The following is a 22,459-nucleotide window of genomic DNA, read 5'->3' as shown; positions in this document are numbered from 1 at the left end:
CACATTATAGTTAATAACAAGACCTATTTTTGTGTTGATGGCTTCCCACTTTTGTCCTTAAACCAAAGGCAAGCAGAAGCAGCTCAAGAACTGTTGGCAGATGTCCAAGGATGCCTGGGTTACTCAGGGCTGGGAAGCCATTAGGATACTAGATCATTTTCAGAGATACCCAGTTTTTAATCCTGACTTACACTTGAAGGATACTGGACAATCTTGGGCCAGCTGGAATCCTTCAACCCAGCCTACTTCTCATTGTGCTTGTATGGATAAAATGTGGGTGGTGAGAACCAGGCAGGAAGGGCAAGATGAAAATATACAAATTGTAATAATTACCTTCCTACAGTCAACTGATGTGGAGCATAATATGAAAGGAAATTCTCCAACACAAATCTCACCCTTCTGCATCTTCTTTGTTTAAGCAAACTCTGTGGCAACCCTTCTCAAGCTGACAGTCTCCTGATATGTGAGACTACAACTGTCATCATTCCCAATAGCACAAGAGCACTCTTGTACTCTCATGTCTACTGTTTCAACTAGGCTTTCAGGGAATGCCTTCCCAGGAGATTGTGTCACACAGTCCAAATATTTCTGGCTTCTTTATTATTTTCTTGTATGGCTTGTGTTCAGCCCAATGCCATTTGTCCGACATCATTCCATGAAACACTAAATTCCAGCACTTGGGCTGCCTGCCTCATCTTTATCCACAATAGGCCTACTTCTACAAGGAGGCAATGCTCCTCAGACATCTTCAAGCTTTCTTGGAAACACTCATGGAAAATACTGGATAGGCATGCTCCATTCAATTTATTCTGAAATTCTAACCCACCCTGTTCAAAGAATCCAAGGTGAGGAACATGGGGGGGGGGGAGGGGGAGAGAGAGACTAATGTCTTAGAGAGACTATGTCAGTGTCTAAAAGATAAAAAAAGTTTCCAGCACAGAGGTAGAACTCTACTGAACCAGGTCAAAAGCACCTCTATTCCAGCATCTTGTTCCTTAGAGCTGCCCACAAGCCAAACCCCACAACAATCTCACTACTGTTCCATTGCCATTGGTACCTGCCTCTAAATATGGAAAAAGCATGTACCCATTATGAACACTATTTGATGCTGATAGCCACATAATCTATGAATGTTGCTGTCCCTGTACTAAAGCTATCTAAATAGTTCTCTGGCACACCATCTGGAAGAAGAAAACCAATGTGGTGTAGCTGTTGGACTGGGACTTGGGAAATCTCCACAGAGTCATGAAACCCATTAGATGTCCTTCGGCCACTCACTATCTCTCAGATTGACCTACCACACAAGTTGTTTTGAGGAAAAAGCAGAAAGGAAGAAGAACTATGTATGTTGTCTTGAACTCATCAGAAGAAAAGTGAGCTGTACATGGTAAACAAGTAATAAGTTAGTTCTTCCCAGATGGTCTTTGGTGGTCTCTTTGCTTCAGTTCTCAGCTCTACAACCTGGAGGTCCATAATATGTTTTGAACTTATTGGGTTGTTGCAAGTTTGAAAATTATATTCCCCCTGTAGCACCACAAGGAATGAATTCAAATTAAAGGTGATTTCAACTATATATTAGGAAAAAAATCCCACAGCAATATGAGTTGTTCGACATTAGGAGGTCTAACTCCATTTCTACTTCATTAGAACTTCTTAAACAAAGATTAGATGTCCATCTGTCAGGGTTTGCATTTAGCTTTGCATTGGGTTGGAATTGTTTACCACTTGAATCCCTGCTGGCATGAAAGTTCTATGATGCAGTGATCAGTGACACGTTTTGAACATTTGCTAAATTGTTGTACTTGTTTCTGGTCATGATAATAATTATGATCCACATATACACACCAATATTTTTCCTGTTCTCAGAATCCAGTCCAGCAATTCTGAAGGAAACTGAGTTGAGTTCACATCAAAGGAAGGTTATTGCAGTAGACATAATGACTTTTGTTCATTTTCTCTGGCTGTCATTTGATTTTCTCAACTGGAAATGAGGAAACACATCCTGAGAACACAAGCCATGTATTAAAAGTATACACCCAAATGCTGAATTACATCAACAGAAAAAACATAGGACGAAGAAAGCCACTGATGACACAAGAGCAACATTGTTTGTATTAATGGTCTGTGCAATGGAATGGAATGCATTAATGGAATGGCCAGACCAGACTTCTCCAGTCACACTGGAGATTTTAAAAAGTAACATTATGGGCTACATATAGAACTTGGGGGGTCATGCAGCTGGAGGTCTGCGGGGAATTTACCCACATGGAAAACTGGCTGCTACTGAATCTGGTCATTGATCCTTCTAGTTCACTGTTGCCAACTCCAGCTGGTAGAGGCCCTCAAGGAAGAACTCTTTCCTGCTCCTGTTTGGAGATCTCTGGTCTTCTATTCAAGCATTAACCGGTCTCAAACTTGCTTAGTTTCTGAAATAAAATTGGGTGTGTTCAGAGTCATTTGCTGGTACACCATGTATGAGACCATTAGCATTAGACCATTTCAATTCATATTTAAAAAAATAGAATAGCACCAGCCATATATATGCCGTTGAGTAATCCATGATATTGGACCTGGACGGGCAGGAGATGTCCTTTTGCACTGGACACAGTGTGAACTGCCCCCAGGACCACCTGCCAGCACATTTGGCAGAACTCAAAAAAATAGTTCGTGCTCTGTCTCTTGTTCACATCAACAAGATGTCCCATTCACCACTTTAGTGTTTTTCCAACTATCAGTCCTCCTTACGTCACTTGGAAGGCAGTTCTGTTGTATGGAGATTTGGGAGCCCAACGGATTTGCCCTGATATAGAGACTTCTCCAGCATGGTGAGGGCTTCAGAGATCTTGTCACTGTATGACCAACTGTGGACACCAGGATGTGTCTGGATACAGAAGGCAGTGAAGAGTCCGGAATCTGGGAAGGTGAGTAGCACAGAGACAGAGAGAGAGAGAGAGAGAGAGAGAGAGGAGGCAGGGAATCATATGAAGATAATTCATGCTGCAGAGGAGGGAAATGTTGCGTAGGAGGAGTGCATGCTCCCCAGTGCCCCATCCAACACCAGATGCTCTCATACTGCACTGCAGTGAAATGCCCAGAGACGGATGTCACTAGTCTTCTAATCCTGTGTAGATTTAACAGGAGCTGCAGCCAGAGTCCACCCTCCCCAGCCCCTTGGGCCTGAACAACCTTGAATATTTGGCTTCAATTCCAGCCTTTTGCAATAAAGGCTCCATTTAAAGGATGATAAAAGTTAAGAAAACTCAGAGTGATGGGAATGAAGCCAACACTCTGACTCTACAGTTCTCCCTACTCCACATTGGTTGCAGGGCTTTGTTCTTCTCTCGCATGATCTCTATCCAAATCTCTGCTGAGGCATTATTAATGCTTCGTATCCTCCTCTGTCAACCCTTCTTACTTTGCCAGCACATTGTGACCAAGGAGCTTTTAGGAGGACACACCTGGAAGGATCCTCTTCCTGAGAGAAAGGACCAGCCAGATTGATGGCATTGAGTTTCTTCTCAAAAATGCCATAGCTGAGAGTGACCTACCAGGGAATAGCAGAAAGAAGGAGAGAGATGAGGAACATACAAGTTCTTAATGCATCACAGCCAAAAAGATGACTTGTGTACAGTATATATTTCATGTCTACTCAAGGCCATTTAGTCTCACAGTCACATACACATATGCACACAGGCAGAGACACAGACAGACAGATCTGAAGACTATTCCACTAAGCTTCTTTTTTTCACCTATCCCACCTTTGCTCCTGATCCCTGCCTGTCCTGCCTAATTACAGCCATTAGATCTGACTTGAAAACTTACATTCAGGATGTGATTTCCCTGAAAGATGGCTATCTACGAGTCTCTTTAAAAGAGAGAAACATTTTTTATTTTTTTTAATTTATATTTGGTTTAGTCATAATATTTTGATATTTTCTTGGGAGAGAAAGCCTTCCCAAGACAGTTTCCAAGATAAAATTCTGAAACAATCCATCTGAAAGATTTGTAATTGTTTCAAGGAGGTAGCTGTGCCAGATTGCTGCAGAAAAAAAAATACCTTTAATGAATCTTTTAGCCCTTTAAAAACTGAACACGTTTTGTCTGTTATACGCTTTTCTGGATTGTAGCTCACAAAGGCTTATGTCAAATAAAACAAGTTATTCTTGAAATTAACACAAGATTCGGGGGTGGTGGTTTTGCAACAGGTACTTCCTTGAAATAATTAAACATCTCTCAAATTGGTATATAAGAATGGAGAACAATGCCTATGCAATTTCTGATCTCTCTTATCTTCTAATCCTCCATCCAGGGGTTGGAATACAAGACTCCACCTTATTCCAAGTCCCTAGGTTCTTCTTCCTTTAAGCAACTATCATTTAAAGGCAGGGGCAGGGAGATCCAACTCAGAGTCAAGCTACAGAGTAATCAGAATCACATGGGGTAAAGGAAGCTGGGAGGTACCAGTTAACTTCGAAATCACTTAGATAGACAAGACAAGAGAAGACAAGGTAACACAGCAAGTATAGCACAGCATACAGTAGACTGCTGTCCTGGCATATAAGACTAGCATAAAATTGATCACATTCATCCTTGAATGGTGGACTCCATCAACAGCTGCATTATGTGATTCCACTTGACTGGGTTGCTCTGTCCTCAGGAGAGGAGTGAGCAGCTCACAGATCCTCAAACTTCAGTGACAGAGCAAAAGAGGTCCTTTTCCCTGTACACTAACTGGAAAAGTTTTATTGGTGACTTAATTGCCTTTTCATTCCCTTGCCTATTATTGCTGAGAAGCGTCTGGGGAAGCATTTCTCAGGAAGGATTCATCTAAATAATGCATGATTAATTCAATCACTGTCGCCATTATAAGGGAGACGATAGGAAGGACTAGCTTCCAGCCTTCTCCTTCCTCTCTGCCCCTCCTCCCATTCTCCTGACCCTCCTTGTCTCGCCCATATTGAGGCAAGCCCAGCTGCATTTTGATCATCCTGCAAATTCCCTGGCAAAGACAATTGCAAACTATTTCTAGTTACAAGTAATGAATGGGGAACTACATATCTTGTTGATATGTAGATGATTGGATCCTACAAACCCAATGTGTAACAATGGGCCAATTTCATCCTGTTCATGTTCTCTGGCCGTGGAGCCCAAAGTTGGGCGTTTGATGTGCCTCTTTGACTCAATGTTCCATAAGGTCCCTTCCAGTTCTGGAGTTCTGAGATGAGGATCTTGGAATGTTGTGACTCATTCCAGCATGGGCACCACTATCCTTTATTATTTTCTCCCTTCCTGACTGTACAATCTCACCTGTTTGGTTAGCTGGGGTTTCTTGATTAGTTTTAGGTTCTCCAGGTGAGAGTGAAATAAAGCACTGGGGACCAGGTGACCCCCTAATTTGCACTCAACGATGTAACCCACAGTGCAGTCGTCGGGAAGATGGATGAGCTCTGATGTAACCAGGAAGTTTCTGCCACTGAAAAAGAGCAGGGCCAGCTTTATTAAAGGACTTAACAAAAAGGAAATGGAAATTTACACTTTTCCTAAGAACTGAAATGTATGTGTGTGTGTGTACTTGCATAATCTAGTGCTGTGGTTTGGCTCTTCGGCCAAGAATATGATATAGGGAGAGCTTTTCTGGATCAGGCCAAAGACACATCTGGTCCAGCATTCTGCTCCCATAGTGGCCCATCACTCAGATATCTCTGGGAAGCTGAGAAGCTGGAGATAAGCCCATAACACCTCCCACTTGTGCTCCCTACCAATTGAATATCCGAAGGCATCCTGTGCATGAATGTTGGCTTGGGTCATATGACTCAACAGTATAAAAAAGAAGTTGTACATATGATCATTTGATTAGACTTAGAAGATGCTTTAATTATGATCACGAATTAAGAAAGTTTAACATCATTCTTGTTTCAGCCTGTACACCTCTGTTAGAGAAAATCAAATGCAATGAATTTAGACTTCAGACAGTTTGCAGATACATAAAGTTAGTTCTTAAATGTGTATTCATTAGGAATGAATAAGAATTTTATTTCAGCTCATTTTTAAAATAAGAATTTGACAGAACTTAAAAAATTGATCATATTTGGTTGGAAAAATAATGTGGCTTTTTAAAAAATTCCTTCAAAGTGTCAAATGTAGATGCTTCATTCTAAAAAGTGTGAATTCCTGTGTATCCCAGCCATGTTAATGCTGAATTAGGGATGCTACCTCTTTCTAATGAGGTTCCTCACCTTTAACATCTGTCTGGCAGTAGGTGCAGCACAATAATCTCTATGCTAAGAGAGGATGGTACCTACTGAATTTGGCATACGTACATGGAGAAGAATCTCATTTCAATTAGTTTTTGTCAACATTTACCAAATTTCACAAACCTATAGGTGAGATGGAGAGAACTTGAAATGCAAACATACAAATTCTGGACAATATGATTTCATTCATGTTATTTTGCTCACTGAAACAAAAAAGCATCTCTCTCCATCTGTCAACTTAATCCTTGAAGTTTAGAGCTGCATGAAAGTTAGCTGAGGATTTGGTATTGACACCCCTAGAATTTTCTCAAGCCTAAAGTTATTGGTTACACATATGAAAATGGTTTTCTGGTTACAACCCACTAGAGAGCTTGGAGTGTAACTTTTGAAACAAATTCCACAATTCCTTAAGCAGTACAGTCAGTGATTCTGCTAGTTCAGCAATACTGGCAGCTAGTCTGGTAATCCATGCACACGGTTTGTTCATCCTCCTTTTGGAGATGCAGAAGTGGCCACCCTACACAGCTTTTACAAGAGTTCCTTTCTCCAGTGATGGTCCATGTTACAATCTGTGCAAGACATGAAAAGTTGTCATGTGGAACCCATCTAATTACAGCAGGCACACAGCAGGACTATAAGGAATAAAAGAGTGAGAGAAGCTGTGTCTATATCTTCATTTATGGCTTGTTTAAAGTTGTCAAGTCAATTCAGACTTATGGCAATACTAGTAAGTAAGTGATACATTTAAGGGGTGGTTTTACCAGTGCCACCCCACATGGGTTTCCGATGCTGAGCAGGGAGTTGAATCCAGGTCTCCTGAGTCCTAGTCCAACACTCTGTCCATTCTACTATGGTTCATTGGCTCTTGTTTCATGTGTTATCCAGAGGGAATATTTGAGGAACCTGTATCGAGTCAGTGGCTCAGCCTCCCAAGACTCAGCTGCCTTTTGCTCCTCAAATGGAAACTGAAAAAATTTACCCTGTTTCCTTTGAACCCTTGTTTGCCTATAAATCGCCCCATCTTCTGAATCATGGCATGTGCTAATAAGCTTTTCAACAGGCAGCTTCCTTTTCCTGGCCTACTTCCTGCGTAGCATGAAAATTAATGACTTCATTATTCAGTTTAAGACTTCAAAAAGGGTAGTGAAGCTGCTGATTTCCTACTTCAAATTTCTGCAAGAACCCCATACTGGAAAAAGGGAAGAACAGGAACTGGGCACATGAAAAACCTAGACATGCCTGTGTTAGACACTTCTAAATATCAGGGATGAATAATATCTTTGTTAGAGCAAACTAAAAAATTTTAAAGTGAGGTTTTTAATGATAAGCAAGGCAAGGCAAAGGAAAGCATCAGAATGCTAGCTATGACAGAAATCCAAATTCTCTTATTTGTAGCAATGTTATGGTCTAATCATGTTCACACACGGGTATTCAGAAATAACCCTCGCCGAGCTTCATTAGGCTATCTCCCACAGAAGTAGATACAGGATTGCATTCTTCAATTAATGGCAACTGCAGCCCAGCATTTCTGGCATGTACTACGTTGGGCATGGGGTGGTCTAAAGCAAAAATTTTAAACTGATTGATCATTATATCACACTTGTCCATAAAAATGTATTGGCCAAAATCTGGTTGTTTGTCCTAAGCACAGTACACCCCTTGAATCAAGTAAACCTACTGAACTATGTGGACATAGTGGGTTCCGATCAAGTTGACTGATCGTATTCTAATTGGGAAATACTCTATTGCAAAAAGGAAGATAATTGGGGGGCATTAAGATATCCACTTGATTAGCTGAATCTTCTAGAGAGTTTTTTTAAAGCTTTTATATGTTGTTTTAATAGTCTTTATGGACAATCAACCACAAATCAAGTACTGTACTTGATTTATTCTTCCTTAGAAGAAACCATTTCACGGCTCTTATGGAACCCCTACAGATGTTTTGAACTATATTTCCCAACATCCTTGACCACTAGTTATGCTGAACATGGACAACAGGCAATATAATCTAGAGCATCTTGAGGATGCTAAGCTGGGCAGACTTCTTTATACAATGACTTTTTATAAGCCTCAAAACTGTAAAGATGGGCAATTTGACAAACTCCAGGGAAGAACTCAGACATGTGCTTTATCAAATGTGCATCACTATTCTATACTTTTTACACTAAAGTAAGACCCTCTTTGTCTTATTGTGGTTACATCCTAATAATTGAGGTTAAGATTGACACCTTAGGGAGTAAATATTTATTTATTTATTTATTTGTTTGTTTATTTGTTTGTTTGTTTGTGTGTGTATGTATGTATGTATGTGTGTGTGTATGTATGTATGTATGTATGTATGTATGTATGTATGTAACTTATATGCCGCCCACACTACCCGAAGGTCTCTGGGCGGCTTACAGCATTTAAAATACAATAAAAAGGCAAAATAAAAGGGCAAAATAATTAAAATGCAATTAAAATAATTAAAATAATTAAATAATTAAATAATTAAAATAAATGAACACCATTTATTAGGTATTGGATTTTTTAAAAAAATAAACATCTAAATATCAGCAAAACATGAGAATTGAGCATTTGTTCTAAAAAATGAATACAGTATTCATGTAAAAATACTTACAGGACAACAATGATTTTAAAAATACCTTGATCTTACCAGAGATTTTAAAAAAATAAGCTGGACAACACTTTTTCTACAAGATCAATGATGCAACCCTAATCACTCCTACTAGGATGTTTCCTCTTTTGAATCCAAAGTGCTTTCACTTACCGGAATTCCCTGGAAGGTTTATGTCATTAAAATACTTGGAAACAGCTAATAATAATGTCATGCCATAAACTCAATTGCGACTCCAGGGTTTTCTAGGTAAAGAATACACAGAAGGGGTTACCATTCCCTTCTTCTGAGGGCATCCTGAGACTGTGCAGCTTGCCCATGGCTACTGGCTTTTTCCCTAGCAGGCACACTGGGGGCCTGCCAACCTCTGTCTCTGCAGCCAAATACCTGAACAACTCAGCTACCCAGCCAGCTGGAAACAGGTTGTTGGATAGGTTGTTTGAGGGTCATTATTCTCAAGTTACTAATGGGAGAGTGAATTTCTGTTATATCTAATGTAAAGATTTAATGATTTGGGAGGATCTGTGGGGCTCCACTGATGGGAGGGGGCAGGTGAAGCTGGTGTCTTTACATAATACAGTAAGGCAGGGGTCCCCAACCCCTGGTCTGCTGTATTACAACAAGAACAGCAACAGCAACAGCAACAGCAACAGCAACAGCAACAACAACAACAGCAACAGCAACAGCAACAACAGCAACAGCAACAGCAACAACAACCCTTCTAAAGCTCCTTCTCCCCTCCAAGCCAGAGGCAGCAAGGGCCCAGTCCTGCAAGGCCGAGGGAGCCCAGGCCAAACTCCCCCAGGAAGGCTGGCCACCGAAATCCCTTCCAAACTACCAGCTCATCAGCATAGTTTTAATAAAAACTGTAACAAAGGTGTGCTATTTTTTTCATCATTAAAAAAATCATTCCTCTTTTGCCAACAGTGCCCCTCTGCACTCTGCATAGGATAAATAGGACAATCTATGTAAAATAATTAATGGACATAAATCAGACAGGAGAAATTGCAATACAGTACACAGAAACCTGTCTCAAATCATTTCACTCTACTGGGGCACTCTTCACAAGATATGAAAGTTGCTACTCTGGAGAAGAAAAACTACTGTACAAGAATCCAGGGGGAAACAGCTGAAATAAAATATATACACATGCTAGATATCCATATCAATGGATTAAATTTTAAAGTTTATTAAGTCATTGCCAGATATAATAATTATGCTGTTATCTGATACTGGTGTTTTCTTTCACAAACAACCAGACCCATCTTTCCAGAACAGGGCTCAAAGGTAAATTCTGCGATTGTTTAAATTACCACATGTTGTTGTTCTTCTGTTTCCTTTAATCATGTTGTTGTTTACAGAACCTGTAGCTTCAAAAGAACTGAATACCAAACAGAGATCATAAATCATTACAGGGTGTGAAATGCAACCAAACACCACCGTGTCTTAGTGTATGCTTTGTCATGTAGTCTCTGTATTCTACTCAAAGAAGTGGACAATATTCCACAAACATTTGCATTAAAATACAGCAATTAATCTTCAAAGCACCACAATATGTTTTTGTTTTTGGTTTGTGTTTTTTGTTGAAATGCTTGCACAAACTAACACACCACAACTCCAGATAGTAACACTTTAGTCTGTGTTGCAAATCCCAAAAATATGGATATATTAGGAAACATGAACACCAAAATGCACAAGGATTTTTGTGCTCTAATGGGATGGGGAGAATGTTGATGGGATTCTTAGAAATGCAAAGAAAATGAAACTGACTGATTTTCACATCAGTAAAAGCAGATTACTAAATGCTACTGGCCACTCAAGCAGGCCTTCTATGTAACATACATACAAACAAAAATGTACACAATCAGAAATATATATTAAATGGAATATAATATATGGGAATATTATGACATGCAATCTTAGTTTATTAGTGATTTTTAATGTGCACCTTGGATTAATTTGGCAACTAATCAGGACAAGGCGACAGTTCCAAAATCCCATGATTAACGGCTGTGTGGAAAAAAGATTTGGCAAATAGCCAAAATGACTAAACTGACAGATTATATAAGGGTTTGGGCAGAAAGCCAGTTAGATAATAACTTTGTAGAACACTGGGCACTGTTCGTTCATGACTGGAATGAACATTCTAATGATAATGTTCAACCATATGTTTTGGTTTTGTTATTGTAGAAATATTTTTTCATTTGTTGAAACAGCTTTTTAAATTTGTCTTTGGCTCATCTCTTTGGAACTTTCTCTATTTTCATCTCATTAAAATACCTTATACTATATGAAGCAAAATATATCAAAATATTGTTGGAGTTTATTTGCATCCTCTTGTGCTATCTGTGGTTTGAGTGACTGGGAGGGATGTTTCTGGGCTAGAGTGATTGTCTGTCTGGCTAACACTAACCAATCATTCCTTCTCAGCCTTTGAATTCAAAGAGAGTTCCAAGTCTCTGCTAAGTACTTCTTTCCTTCTCTTTCCTCAGTTGGAGGCAGTTGATTGTTTGCTGTTGATTTGTTCAATTGGTTGCTAAATATGTTTGCAGTAAAGGAAGCAGCATAAACACGTCTGTAATTTCAAGGATCTGTAAGTAAATATATATATTTTACTCTCCCACAAATGTTTCAGAGTGAGTTACTGAGTAGACATGGGAACAAATAAAACAATGGATCGTGATATCCATGAAAAATTGCTGATTTGTTAAATATTAATCCCTTCATATTTGTCAGTTCCGGAGACCCTGACAAATACAAAGGGACAAATATTTCCCCCTTTTTATTCATCCCCCATACAAAGAGAGGGAAGGCTAGCCTATGGGCCTATAGCTTTTGCATTCTGCCTGTGTGAGCTAGTCATCTGATCATAATAAATAAGTTCATTCTGCCTGTGGGCCCACTGATCAGCTGATTGGCTGGCCGATAGACAGCCAGCCCACCAAACAGCCACCTACCCCCACAGCCTATCCCCTGCCCACTTCCCCTCCCTTAGTTGTTGCTGGCATCCACCACCACCCAGCATCACCATCATCTACTGCCGCCCGCTGCCACTGCCATCCATCACCACCCACTGCGGTGGCCTCTGCAGCCATTGACTGCCGTAAGGGACACTGGCTTTTAAGGCAGGGAAGTTGCAGCCACCATCGTTGCAAAGGGCAGCCCGGATCCCCTTAGCCTGCCTTAAGGGAATCCAGGCTGCCCTTTGCGGAGATGACTGCTGCAGCTTCTCTTAGGCAGGGAAGCTGCAGCCACCATCTTTGCAAAGGGCAGCCTAGATTCCCTTAAGGCAGGCCATAACGGGAGAGGCCATCACAGCAAGGGGTGCCAGGTGGTGAATGCAGAGGCTGCCGTGGCACAAGCCTCCATGGATGATGGCAGCGGTGGTGCAGACTGTGGCAGCCAAGGTAGGGAGGCAACAGGGGTAGTGGGAAGGAGGCAGGGGGGCAGGCTGTGGGGATGGAGGGGTCAGCTTTTTTTAAAAAAATAGCCTCCAGTTGTCTAACCCCCCCCCCAACTGACTGATATATTCGTGCTTCGTCGGTTCATGGGAAGGATATTCATACTTTGTGCTTTGTCAACTTTGATGCATCACAAAGCATGATGACTCACCAAAATGGTGATTCGTCCCAATCTCTATTATTGAGACTTTAACTGCCAATTTATGAGAAAGAAGGAAACTCTGGGAACTTGTAGCTGTTCTCCTCCGTGTATCTGTACTTCTACTGCGTAGCCAAAAGGAATTTTACCAGATATTCAAAGCTCTGCAACAAATATGGCCGCCTAGAGTAGTCCACCGCGACTAGATAGGCAGGATATAAATAAAATAAAATAAAATAAATAAATAATAAATAAATATGAGCAATGATCACATACCTGAGCAGATAGCTATAAGATTTCGCAGGAAGAAAAATTAAAAAATCACAATACTTTTAAAAATATTCAAAAATGGTGGAGAGCCGCCCTCGTAAGTTTCCTGAATTCACTGTACATCAAAGTGGGCGGTTGCTGAAGGGTGGGGGTCCTCAACTTCCCAATTTTTATTCACCCTTGGAACCCAGTGGCCACACCTGCCCCATTTTTGAAAGCAAGCTATGAAAAAAGAAAGCTTGGTTCCAGCCAAAACCAAGTCTGGGGGCCCTGAAACAGCTAGTTACACTCCCTGGAAATTTCTGAGGACAAAACAGGCTAGTTCTTTTGTTTGTTTGTTTGTTTGTTTGTTTGTTTGTTTGTTTGTTTGTTTGTTTGTTTGTTTGTTTGTTTGTTTGTTTGTTTGTTTGGCAGGGGGACACACAGGGGACTTGAAGGCTGCAAAAGGGGCCTGCAGGCTACATTAACACCATTCCTGCTCTATAACAAAGGATTGCTTCCCTAGTTAAGGGCATATGTTTTGCAAAAGTTGGCCATTGTCCTTGCAACCAAACTTTATGCGTACCCACTTTCCGCTGAGTTTTTCTACTCTTGCTTTCAAAGATCTACTTTCCTCCTTGCTCAAAACATGTTACTCTTGCTGTAACATTTTCCTCCAGTGACTGAAGAGGAAACAGAGAGACATAAAGCTAGAAATGCTGGCGCCATTATCTTCACCAGTATGGTACTTCTAGTCCCAACTAAGGCTGCAACTACTGTATATGGTCAAATACCATGGAATTTGATCTGCTTATAAAACAGGTAAATTCAAAGTATTTTTTTTCACTGACCACATGATGTAAAGGGTGATATGAATCAGACCAGCCCTTTCAGCTTCCAAAAGAGCGTTTTTAGTCTGCTGCTGGCAGGGGTACTATTTGTTCAAGCTGGAATAGGCTTTTTCCCATGTGGGAATATGATATATGATATGTTCTTGTAAAGATGGAGGGGGGGGTGTCTGTAGGCAATATTTTGATGATGCAATCAGTTGGAGTGTGATTTTCAGACCAGGGAAACATGTCCCTGCATTATTTCCTCTCCCAATCACCCTCCAATTTTTAGAAGAATTTAACACGTCTATGATATTAGCACCAGATCACCCGATCACCTTATTGCTGGTCGTTGTTATTATTGTTATTGCTGGGTCACTGTTATTAGTACTTACCCCCTCATCTGCTCCCTCTCAGATCAGCAGAGACGGGACCAGAAAAAGGAAGGAATTGAGAGGGTCAGTAGTGTGGAATGCTACTCCAGTCGCAATGAGTATGAACAGCGAACACCCAAATCAATCTGCAGCCCCTGTGTGAGCTGTGATTGCAATTTCAAGCATAATACAGGCTGCAAGTCAAATTGCAGCAAAGCCTGGAGAAAGCTGGCTTTCTAGCATAGTCACATCTTAACAGTAGATTCACTGAATCAATTGCTGAATGGTAAATCAAAACTAAGATTATGGCCACTGGTCCCATCACCTCCTGACAAATAGAAGGGGAAGATATGGAAGCAGTGACAGATTTTACCTTCTTGGGCTCTATGATCACTGCAGATAGTGACAGCAGCCACAAAATCAAAAGACACCTGCTTCTTGGGAAGAAAGTGATGACAAACCTCGACAGCATCTTAAAAAGCAGAGACATCACCTTGCAGTCAAAAGTCCGCATAGTCAAAGCTATGGTTTTTCCAGTAGTGTTGTATGGCAGTGAGAGGTGGACCATAAAGAAAGCTGACCGCCGAAGAATTGATGCTTTTGAATTGTGGTGCTGGAGGAGACACTTGAGAGTCCCCTGGACTTCAAGGAGAACAAACCTATCCATTTCAAAGGAAATCAACCCTGAGTGCTCACTGGAAGGACAGATCCTGAAGCTGAGGCTCCAATACTTTGGCCATTTCATGAGAAGAGAAGACTCCCTGGAAAAGACCCTGATGTTGGAAAAGTGTAAGGGCAAGAGGAGAAGGGGACAACAGAGGACGAGATGGTTGGACACTGTCACCAAAACTACCAACATGAATTTGACCCAACTCCGGGAGGCAGTGGAAGAAAGGAGGGCCTGGCATGCTCTGGTCCATGGGGTCATGAAGAGTCGGATATGACCTAATGACTTAACAACAGCAACAACAAAATCAACACATATGTATTGGATCAATAGGTCTAGTCTAGTCGGGACTAGCAATAGCATGCTGGCTTTTGTGTATTTGTGTCTTGGACAGATACATTATCTAGTGTATGAATATTAAAAACTATCCAAAAGCTGCTCAGTGTATTGTCTGTATGTTTACAGCTGTAATCTCACTGGAATTCTCACTTGTTCATGCGTAAACCCTACTGAAGTCAATGGCACAATCTGTCAGTTGATATGCATCAGACTGTTCTATAAGAAACCTAGACCAGTCTCTGAAATTTTACAGAATGCAAGGGCAAGGAAGGAGGGCTAACCTCACATTACTCTGATCATTGGAGCACCAGTGGAAAGAAAGGTTCCTCTAAATATTTGTGCATTTTGTCTGTTGGCTTGTTGTAGTAATAATAGTCATAATTACTCCATGCAATTGACAACTAAATCAAAATAAATACCGTAAATAAAAATAAGACCCTTGAGTAGGCATCTCCTATATCAGCTTGCCATGATCCAATGCCTCCAGATGTGCAGAACGACAATTTGCATTGTTTCAAGTGGCCATGCTGGCTATGGATGAGGAGAGTTGTAACACAACACATTTTGAAAGACATGAATTGAGGAAAGCATCTACTTTCAGACTTCAACAGAGAGCACATGCAAAAGTACTCCCTGAGATATAGTGATACACAGACATATTGGCCAAAACTGTGCCACTGCATGAAAATGTGGAACCAGCCCTCAAAGGTATTCAGATATTCCTAGTTACCAGACAAGATATAAAACTTACCAACTTATTTACTCACCTTGCCCATGGAGCCATTTTCGTGGCCAGCTTCCTGCTGATACAGAATCCAGCACCTCCAGTGGCAAACCAAAAATAGACTGATTTCTGAAGGGAGAAAAAAAATGTAGAATTTATGTTAAGACTTACAATTAATATAGTAATGGACCAGTTATGAGAGGAAAACATCATCATAGGCATCCTTCAGTCTCGAAAGACTATGGTATCGTGCTCTGCATGGAGGACTTGGAACTGCGTCTAGTGTGGCTGAGAAGGCCAATTCAAGAGTGACAATCCCTTCCACACTTAGGACAAATACAATCTGTACCTTGTCTAGCTCCCTGATTTTGCTGCTTTCGTGACTGCCTCTTTGCCTCAGCCTGCTGGGCGAGGGTCTCTTCAAATTGGGAGAGGCCGTGATGCACCGCATGCCTCCAGGCTGAGCGCTCAGATGTTAGGGTTTCCCATCTGTTGAAGTCCATTTCCAAGGCCTTCAGATCCCGCTTGCAGATGTCCTTGTATCGCAGCTGTTGTCTCCCTCTGGGGCGATTTCCCTGCACTAATTCTCCATACAGGAGATCCTTTGGAATCCGACCATCAGCCATTCTCACGACGTGCCCAAGCCAACGTAGATGTCGCTGTTTCAGTAGTGTATACATGCTAAAAATTCCAGCTCGTTCTAGGACTACTCTATTTGGAACTTTGTCCTGCCAGGTGATACCAAAAATGCGTCGGAGGCAAAGCATGAGGAAAACATAGAACCATAGCATTTTAAAGGTGGAAGGTCAATTGTGTTCTGATGTAGGAAACACCATGGACACATAGACTCTGCTTAAAACCTTCAGGAGAGAGTTCATCATAGGTAGTGGGAGTGTGAAGCGATATTGAAATTTTGGAAGTTGGTAAAGGAATTGGGGTTTTTTGTGTGTTTTTTGGTAAAAGTAACATTAGATATCTCCCCAAAAAGTGCATTTTTTAATGTAGAGCAGTGGGACTGGGCTAAAAATAAATAATTATGAATTTAGTTATAGAATCCAGATTAATGATTGCAAGAAATTGGAATTTTGAATACTTGTTTCATTTAACCAGATGGTACAATGAAGTGTGGGAAACAGCAATGACAAATTTACATGTAACATAAGATTTAAAAGGGGGTTGTTAATGGAGAATATGTTTGCTGATAAATGGAAAGTTTTTTTAACTTTGTATTATTGAAAGGCAAAGGCTATTTACCCAAACAAGAAATAATATCATTTTGGAAGAGTTATGGGACATCATAAACAATGATTTGAAGGAAATATATTTCTAAAGACTCTAGTGATCAGGAAGTTTTTTTTTCAAAAATCTAATAATCACCTCTTTTCACTGAGTTCAAATGGCTGTTTTGGATTCTGCCCTCTAGAGCAATGGTTCTCAAATTTGGATACCCAGATGTTCTTGGACTGCAACTCCCAGAAATCCTGGCCACCACAGCAAGTGGTGAAGAATTCTAGGAATTGCAGTCCAAGAACATTTGGGGAGCCAAGTTTGAGAACCACTGCTCTAGAGCAGCATGAAACAAGTTTCACCTTCCTTCATGCTGCATGATAGTTGTTTAAACACTTGAAACTAATCATCATATCAACTCTCAGTCATCTCCTCTCCAGGTTAAACACACCCATCTCCCTTAGCCATATCTCCATAGGCTTGCTTTCCAAGACCTTCACCAATATCAAACATGTTGAGGAGAGATTTAGCTGCCAATACTGTCTTCTGTACAAATCCAGATCATTTCATTCCCTTGGGAGCCTGATCACCCTGCTACAGATTCAACTTTACGCATCAATGCCGAAATGCTTCTTTGTCTTGGAAAAACAGTTACACTGGTGATATCATGGCAGCCATTTTGTGGTAACAGATATCACAAAATTTCAGATGTACCTATGTGGAGGCTAGAAACCTGTGCTCTGCTCTACCAGCCACATCTATCTATAATCTCAGCCATGGAAAAATCGTTCATGTCACTGGCTACCTGGCTTTTTACCCTCAAGACGCCAAAGACTGAATCTGGCACCTTGCATGCAAAGCATGTGCTCTAGTGCTGAGCTATTATCCTTTCCCGAACAAGCTAAAAGAGGAACAGAAAAGAGACTGAATATTTTGTGCCCTCCTATGTTTAGATCACAACATTTGCCCCTGAGGTCAACCTAGTATGAATTCTCTTTTTATTGTCTGAGAAAATGGGAAACATCAAACCAGATTTTTTCAAAATACTTTGTTGTGGCCAGGGAAAGCAGGGGTGGGCAATCCCCATCAGGCCAAGGGCCAAATTCCAATTAGACCAATAGTCCCTCCATACTCAAAAAAAGGCCACCAAGAATGTGTGGTGTGATCCGTCACTGAAAAATGATGGCACAGGATCCAAACCATTTTCCAGGCATCAATGTAACTATTTTATTTTTATTTCCATTTCTTGTAACATTTGTAGTGGCTCAGCACTGATTACCATTTTCATTTTAGTTTAAAATTGTAGCTCCTTACCCTAAATGCATGAGGAAATTTTTATTCAGAGCAAATACTTACTGGCTTCCTTCTGGGTTAATTAGCTATCTGGAACCAGAAAGTAACTACTTTGAGTAAAGACTTCCTTAATAAATTAAGGCACTCAAGGTACAGAAGTACCATTTTAAACCAAAATAAAGATTTGAAACAATATTTGACCACTCAAAAAGTTCAAACAAGTTGGAAAAAAACATAAAAACACAGTTAGGGAGCTGTGCTGCCAATTTTCTGCAGCTTTATAGAGAAGTCGCCCATTCCAACTCATTTGAACTTCTTGAGCTGTCAAATATTGTTTCAAATCTTTATTTTGGTTTTAAATTATTTATATATATTCACACACATATATTTAGACACACACAAAGAGGGGGAAGGTCCTGAAGGGGTCACAAAAATCGGTTTTGGGGGCCACATGGAGCCCAAATGCCAGACAATGCGCACCTCTGAAGTAAAGGGTAGAACATACCGTCTGGTTGTTAGGCAAGGATTCTGAGGTATGAATTGGCCTATTCAAGCTGGGTTTCCCAATATAAACTTCATCTTCTGGAGAATACGAAGACAAGAGCTTCAACAGAGCTTGTGGGTTAAGATAATTATCATCATCTAGGTGACAAAACCAGCTGGAGAAGAATAGAAAGAGATGCATGATTGGCCTATGAAACAGTAGAATACAGTTTCAGCTTGTTTACCCATGGAAGGTTATTGCTTATTGTTAAATAATCCTTGGTATCCATGCTACCAATTCTAGACCCCACTTCATCCATGTTTTCTAGAACTGCACATCTCTCACCAAGGGCCAAAATGAAATTCTGCAAATACTATGTTTCCCCCAAAATAAGACAGGGTCTTATATTAAGTTTTGGTCCAAAAAATGCATTAGGGCTTATTTTCAAGGGATATTTTATTTTTACAGTCATGTCATCTTCTTCTGGTAGCTGCACAATGGTGGAGGGTGGGGTTTCACTTAACTAGGGCTCATTTTTGGGTAGGGCTTCTATTACGAGCATCCTGAAAAATCATACTAGGTCTTATTTTTAGGTTAGGTCTTATTTTCAGGGAAACAGGGTACATAACATAGAGCTACATTGCATTATTTATCATCACATCACATCTGAATTATGGCAGCAATCATGTGAGTTTTTCAAGATACATAAGAATTCAAGGAGAAATTTAACATAGCCAACACCTACACATGGGTTTCCATGCCATGCGGGGTCTCCTGAGTTCTTGTCTTGTCACTCTGTTAGCTATATTACACCAGATCTCAGCACAGAGCTACCGTAAATGTCTCATTTTGCTTTAGTTAATTACAAAAGAGAAGGGGGAAGGAGAGGGAGCCCCATTCGTCTCAGAAACACTACATGTGGAAACAGGAAGCTTATGTCTTCAGTCGCCCACCTGCATGACTAGAGTCTGAATTAGCTCCATATATTCTTTGAATGCAAAAGCAGGAGAATCACATGGTTTTCCAGAAAACTAACCTTGACATTCACATTGTGAATGCACCACTTCGAAATAACTGAAAATTGCTCTGTTGTCCATGTTGACAGGGGGAGTTGACTCCCCCAGCTGTTTATGTTAAGCATTGTCTACATTTACTCAATGACCCCAGACAGCCCCAGTTAGTGGTTCCCTCCCAAGACATTATGCAAAAGCAAACAACAGCTTGAATGTTAAACGTTGGACAATTAATGCATGAGAAGCCAACTATGAAGGAAGAATCCATATTTACTGACAACATTAATACATCAATAAATAACTCACAAGCCCCCACAAACCTTAGTCAAAGATTGACTCCTTGGCTACACTGCCCAATTCCAGTGTGTTTGCTTACCTTCGGCCACTAGCTAAAAATGCATCAAACTCAGCCGCCATTTTGCAAGAAAGTGCTGGATGGCTGTACTCTGCAGAACAGTGGGTGAATATGACATGATCACCTAATAAGAAAAGAAGAAAAGCTCTAGATCAGCATGTTGGGATGATCTAATATATTCAAAACAACCTTAACCAATTCTCTCAATGAAACATAGGAAGGAAAAACATTGAGGCCTCATCCACACATCCTGTTGGTTCCTGTTATGAGGTGGTTCTTCAATCACCCATTGATTTGAGTTTATTTTACAGATCTACTGGAGATTCAAATTAATCCCTTCTACTTCCAGACTATGCCTGCCTGCCTTCCTTTGTTCCTTCCATCCTTCCTTCCGGGATGTGCCAGCCCTACTTGTTCCTTTGTCCCAAGCAAGCCCAGTTCTTATAGGGCAGAATAAGAATGGCTGACTTGGAGGGGGCTCTTTCCCAGCACAACTGCCTCTCAGCTCCCTGCTTTATACCTGTCTTTCTGACTGGAAGCAACTCAGAATTCTTGGGAGGCTCCAGCAAGGCTGGGAGTAGGGAGCAAGGAGTGAGAGAGCGTAAGGGATGGGACGGGCTGAAGCACTTGGGCAAGCAGCTTGTGAACACTCTTCTCACCCAGAAAGGAGAAGGCTGCTCCACCACATGAACGAGGGGATGAATTTCCCCAGTTGCCACCACCCTGTGAGCACACATACAGGATACCCTCATCTTCCCAGAGTCTCAGCTACCCACACCTCACCCTGCAGGTAGCATCTTAGGCTCCTTTCCAGTGGCTGGCCACTGCCATGGAGCTCTTTCCTTCCCGATAGAGTACCAACAGCCCCCGCCTCCACTCCCTTCTGCTGCCCAAGAAGATGCCTCTGTGTTCTTTCTCAGAGCAAATAAGAGGGCAAGCCACTGGGGTAAAAGGCAGCCCCCACATACACACACACACAAACACTAGAGCCATCTTGGACAAGGATTGCAACCATGGTTACCACCCACCCTCACTATCCCCCTAACACACCTTTAGTTTGCAAGACCTGAATACATATGTTAATTGTAAGATGTTTTGGACAGTAATAATTCATAGAATCACCACAGGTCAGAGCTGCCTTGGCAGCATATAACAACTTCTGCTTTTTCCTTCTGCCTGGTGGTGTTCTGGGATAAGGAGAGCAGTAACATATGCCTGTGCCACTTCTTGTACACTATGCACAGATATTTCTTATGAGGGAGGTGGTTTCCTGTAACTTTCCTTATACTTCCTTTGCTTTGAGTTCTGGAAGGTATTCCCCGTTATCCACAGCTCAGGGATACATAAAATGGAAGGGCTTATGCATGTCCCTTCCAAGGAGCAGAGATGGGCAAAGGATGATGAGGGCATGAGAGGGAAAGAAGGGAGTAGTGAGAGGAGGAAGTGAGAGGGCACATTATGAAATGGAAACTCAACTTGGAAGAATCTGGATTACAAAGAAAGCTGTTATGGAAACTCAGAGTGAGTGATTCTGGATCACTGGGGGGAAAAGACCCCAGTTCAAACCCACATCAATCTGAGGCATGCACATGGATGTGGATGAGACCTGATTTTCCCCACTGACCACTCAATGAAAGCCAAAATCATTTTGACAGTGTAATGTCAAGCAGCAACTACAACTGGTGTGAAGGAGGTGGTTATAACCCCATTTAGGCATGGAGATCATTTGGTGGCCTTGAGCCAGCCTCTCTCAACCAAAGCTTGGGAAGGTTGATGTTTTTGGTTTTTCTTTTCTTTAAAATGACATCTCCTAGAATCCCCCAGTCAAATTGGCAGTGGCCTAGCTTTGTGGGGGTTCTGGGAGTTGTAGTAAAGTAACTTCTTCATACTCTGCTCTCGACCTAGTTTACCTCACAGAATTTCTGTGAGAATTAAATGGAAATGGAGAGAGGGAGCCATGCATCTTGCTTTGAGCTCTCAGTTGGAAAGGTGGGATATAAAAAGAAAGGTTACTTACCTGTAACGATGGTTCTTCAAGTGGTCATTCTGTGAATGCACACAAAGGGTTAACCCCAGCGCCAGCGTCGGTCCTCTCGGAACATTCTCTAGCTGCAAGAGAAAAGTAACAATGTTTAGGACTACCCCTACTGCGCACGCCCAGCCTAACCGTCCCTCAGTTCCATTTGTCCGCCACAGGTACCTGAATCCATTAGAGATACCAGTGACAGACAGACAGAGGGGAGGCCGGGCGGGATTGTGTGAATTCACAGAATGACCACTTGAAGAACCATCGTTACAGGTAAGTAACCTTTCTTTCTTCATCGTGGTCTTCTGTGAATGCACACAAAGGGTGACTAGCACGCTTACTAACCGGATGGTGGGCTGTCACTGAAGAACAGATGTTAACACTGCTCTCCCGAATCTCGTCTCATC

The 22,459-nt window shown here is 41.3% G+C and overlaps 1 protein-coding gene across 1 annotated transcript in view; it reads right to left on the bottom strand.

Annotated features, from left to right (window-relative positions):
- Positions 1-2,003: 2,003 nt before the first annotated feature.
- MFNG (MFNG O-fucosylpeptide 3-beta-N-acetylglucosaminyltransferase) overlaps positions 2,004-22,459 on the bottom strand; it is a 52,420-nt gene continuing 31,964 nt past the window's right edge. Inside the window, exons 3-8 of the mRNA XM_020787726.3 lie at positions 20,048-20,150; positions 18,680-18,833; positions 15,698-15,783; positions 5,308-5,473; positions 3,459-3,544; positions 2,004-2,913 (exon numbers count right to left, since the gene is read on the bottom strand). Of these exons, the coding sequence (XP_020643385.3) occupies positions 2,847-2,913; positions 3,459-3,544; positions 5,308-5,473; positions 15,698-15,783; positions 18,680-18,833; positions 20,048-20,150 (662 nt within the window). The 3' untranslated portion in view covers positions 2,004-2,846. The remainder of the gene's footprint in view (positions 2,914-3,458; positions 3,545-5,307; positions 5,474-15,697; positions 15,784-18,679; positions 18,834-20,047; positions 20,151-22,459) is intronic.

Source organism: Pogona vitticeps, chromosome 5, assembly GCF_051106095.1.
Source record: "Pogona vitticeps strain Pit_001003342236 chromosome 5, PviZW2.1, whole genome shotgun sequence".
Taxonomy (NCBI): Eukaryota; Metazoa; Chordata; class Lepidosauria; order Squamata; family Agamidae; genus Pogona; species Pogona vitticeps.
The sequence above is the reverse complement of the archived record's forward strand: the minus strand, read 5'-3'. Positions and strand labels throughout refer to the sequence as shown.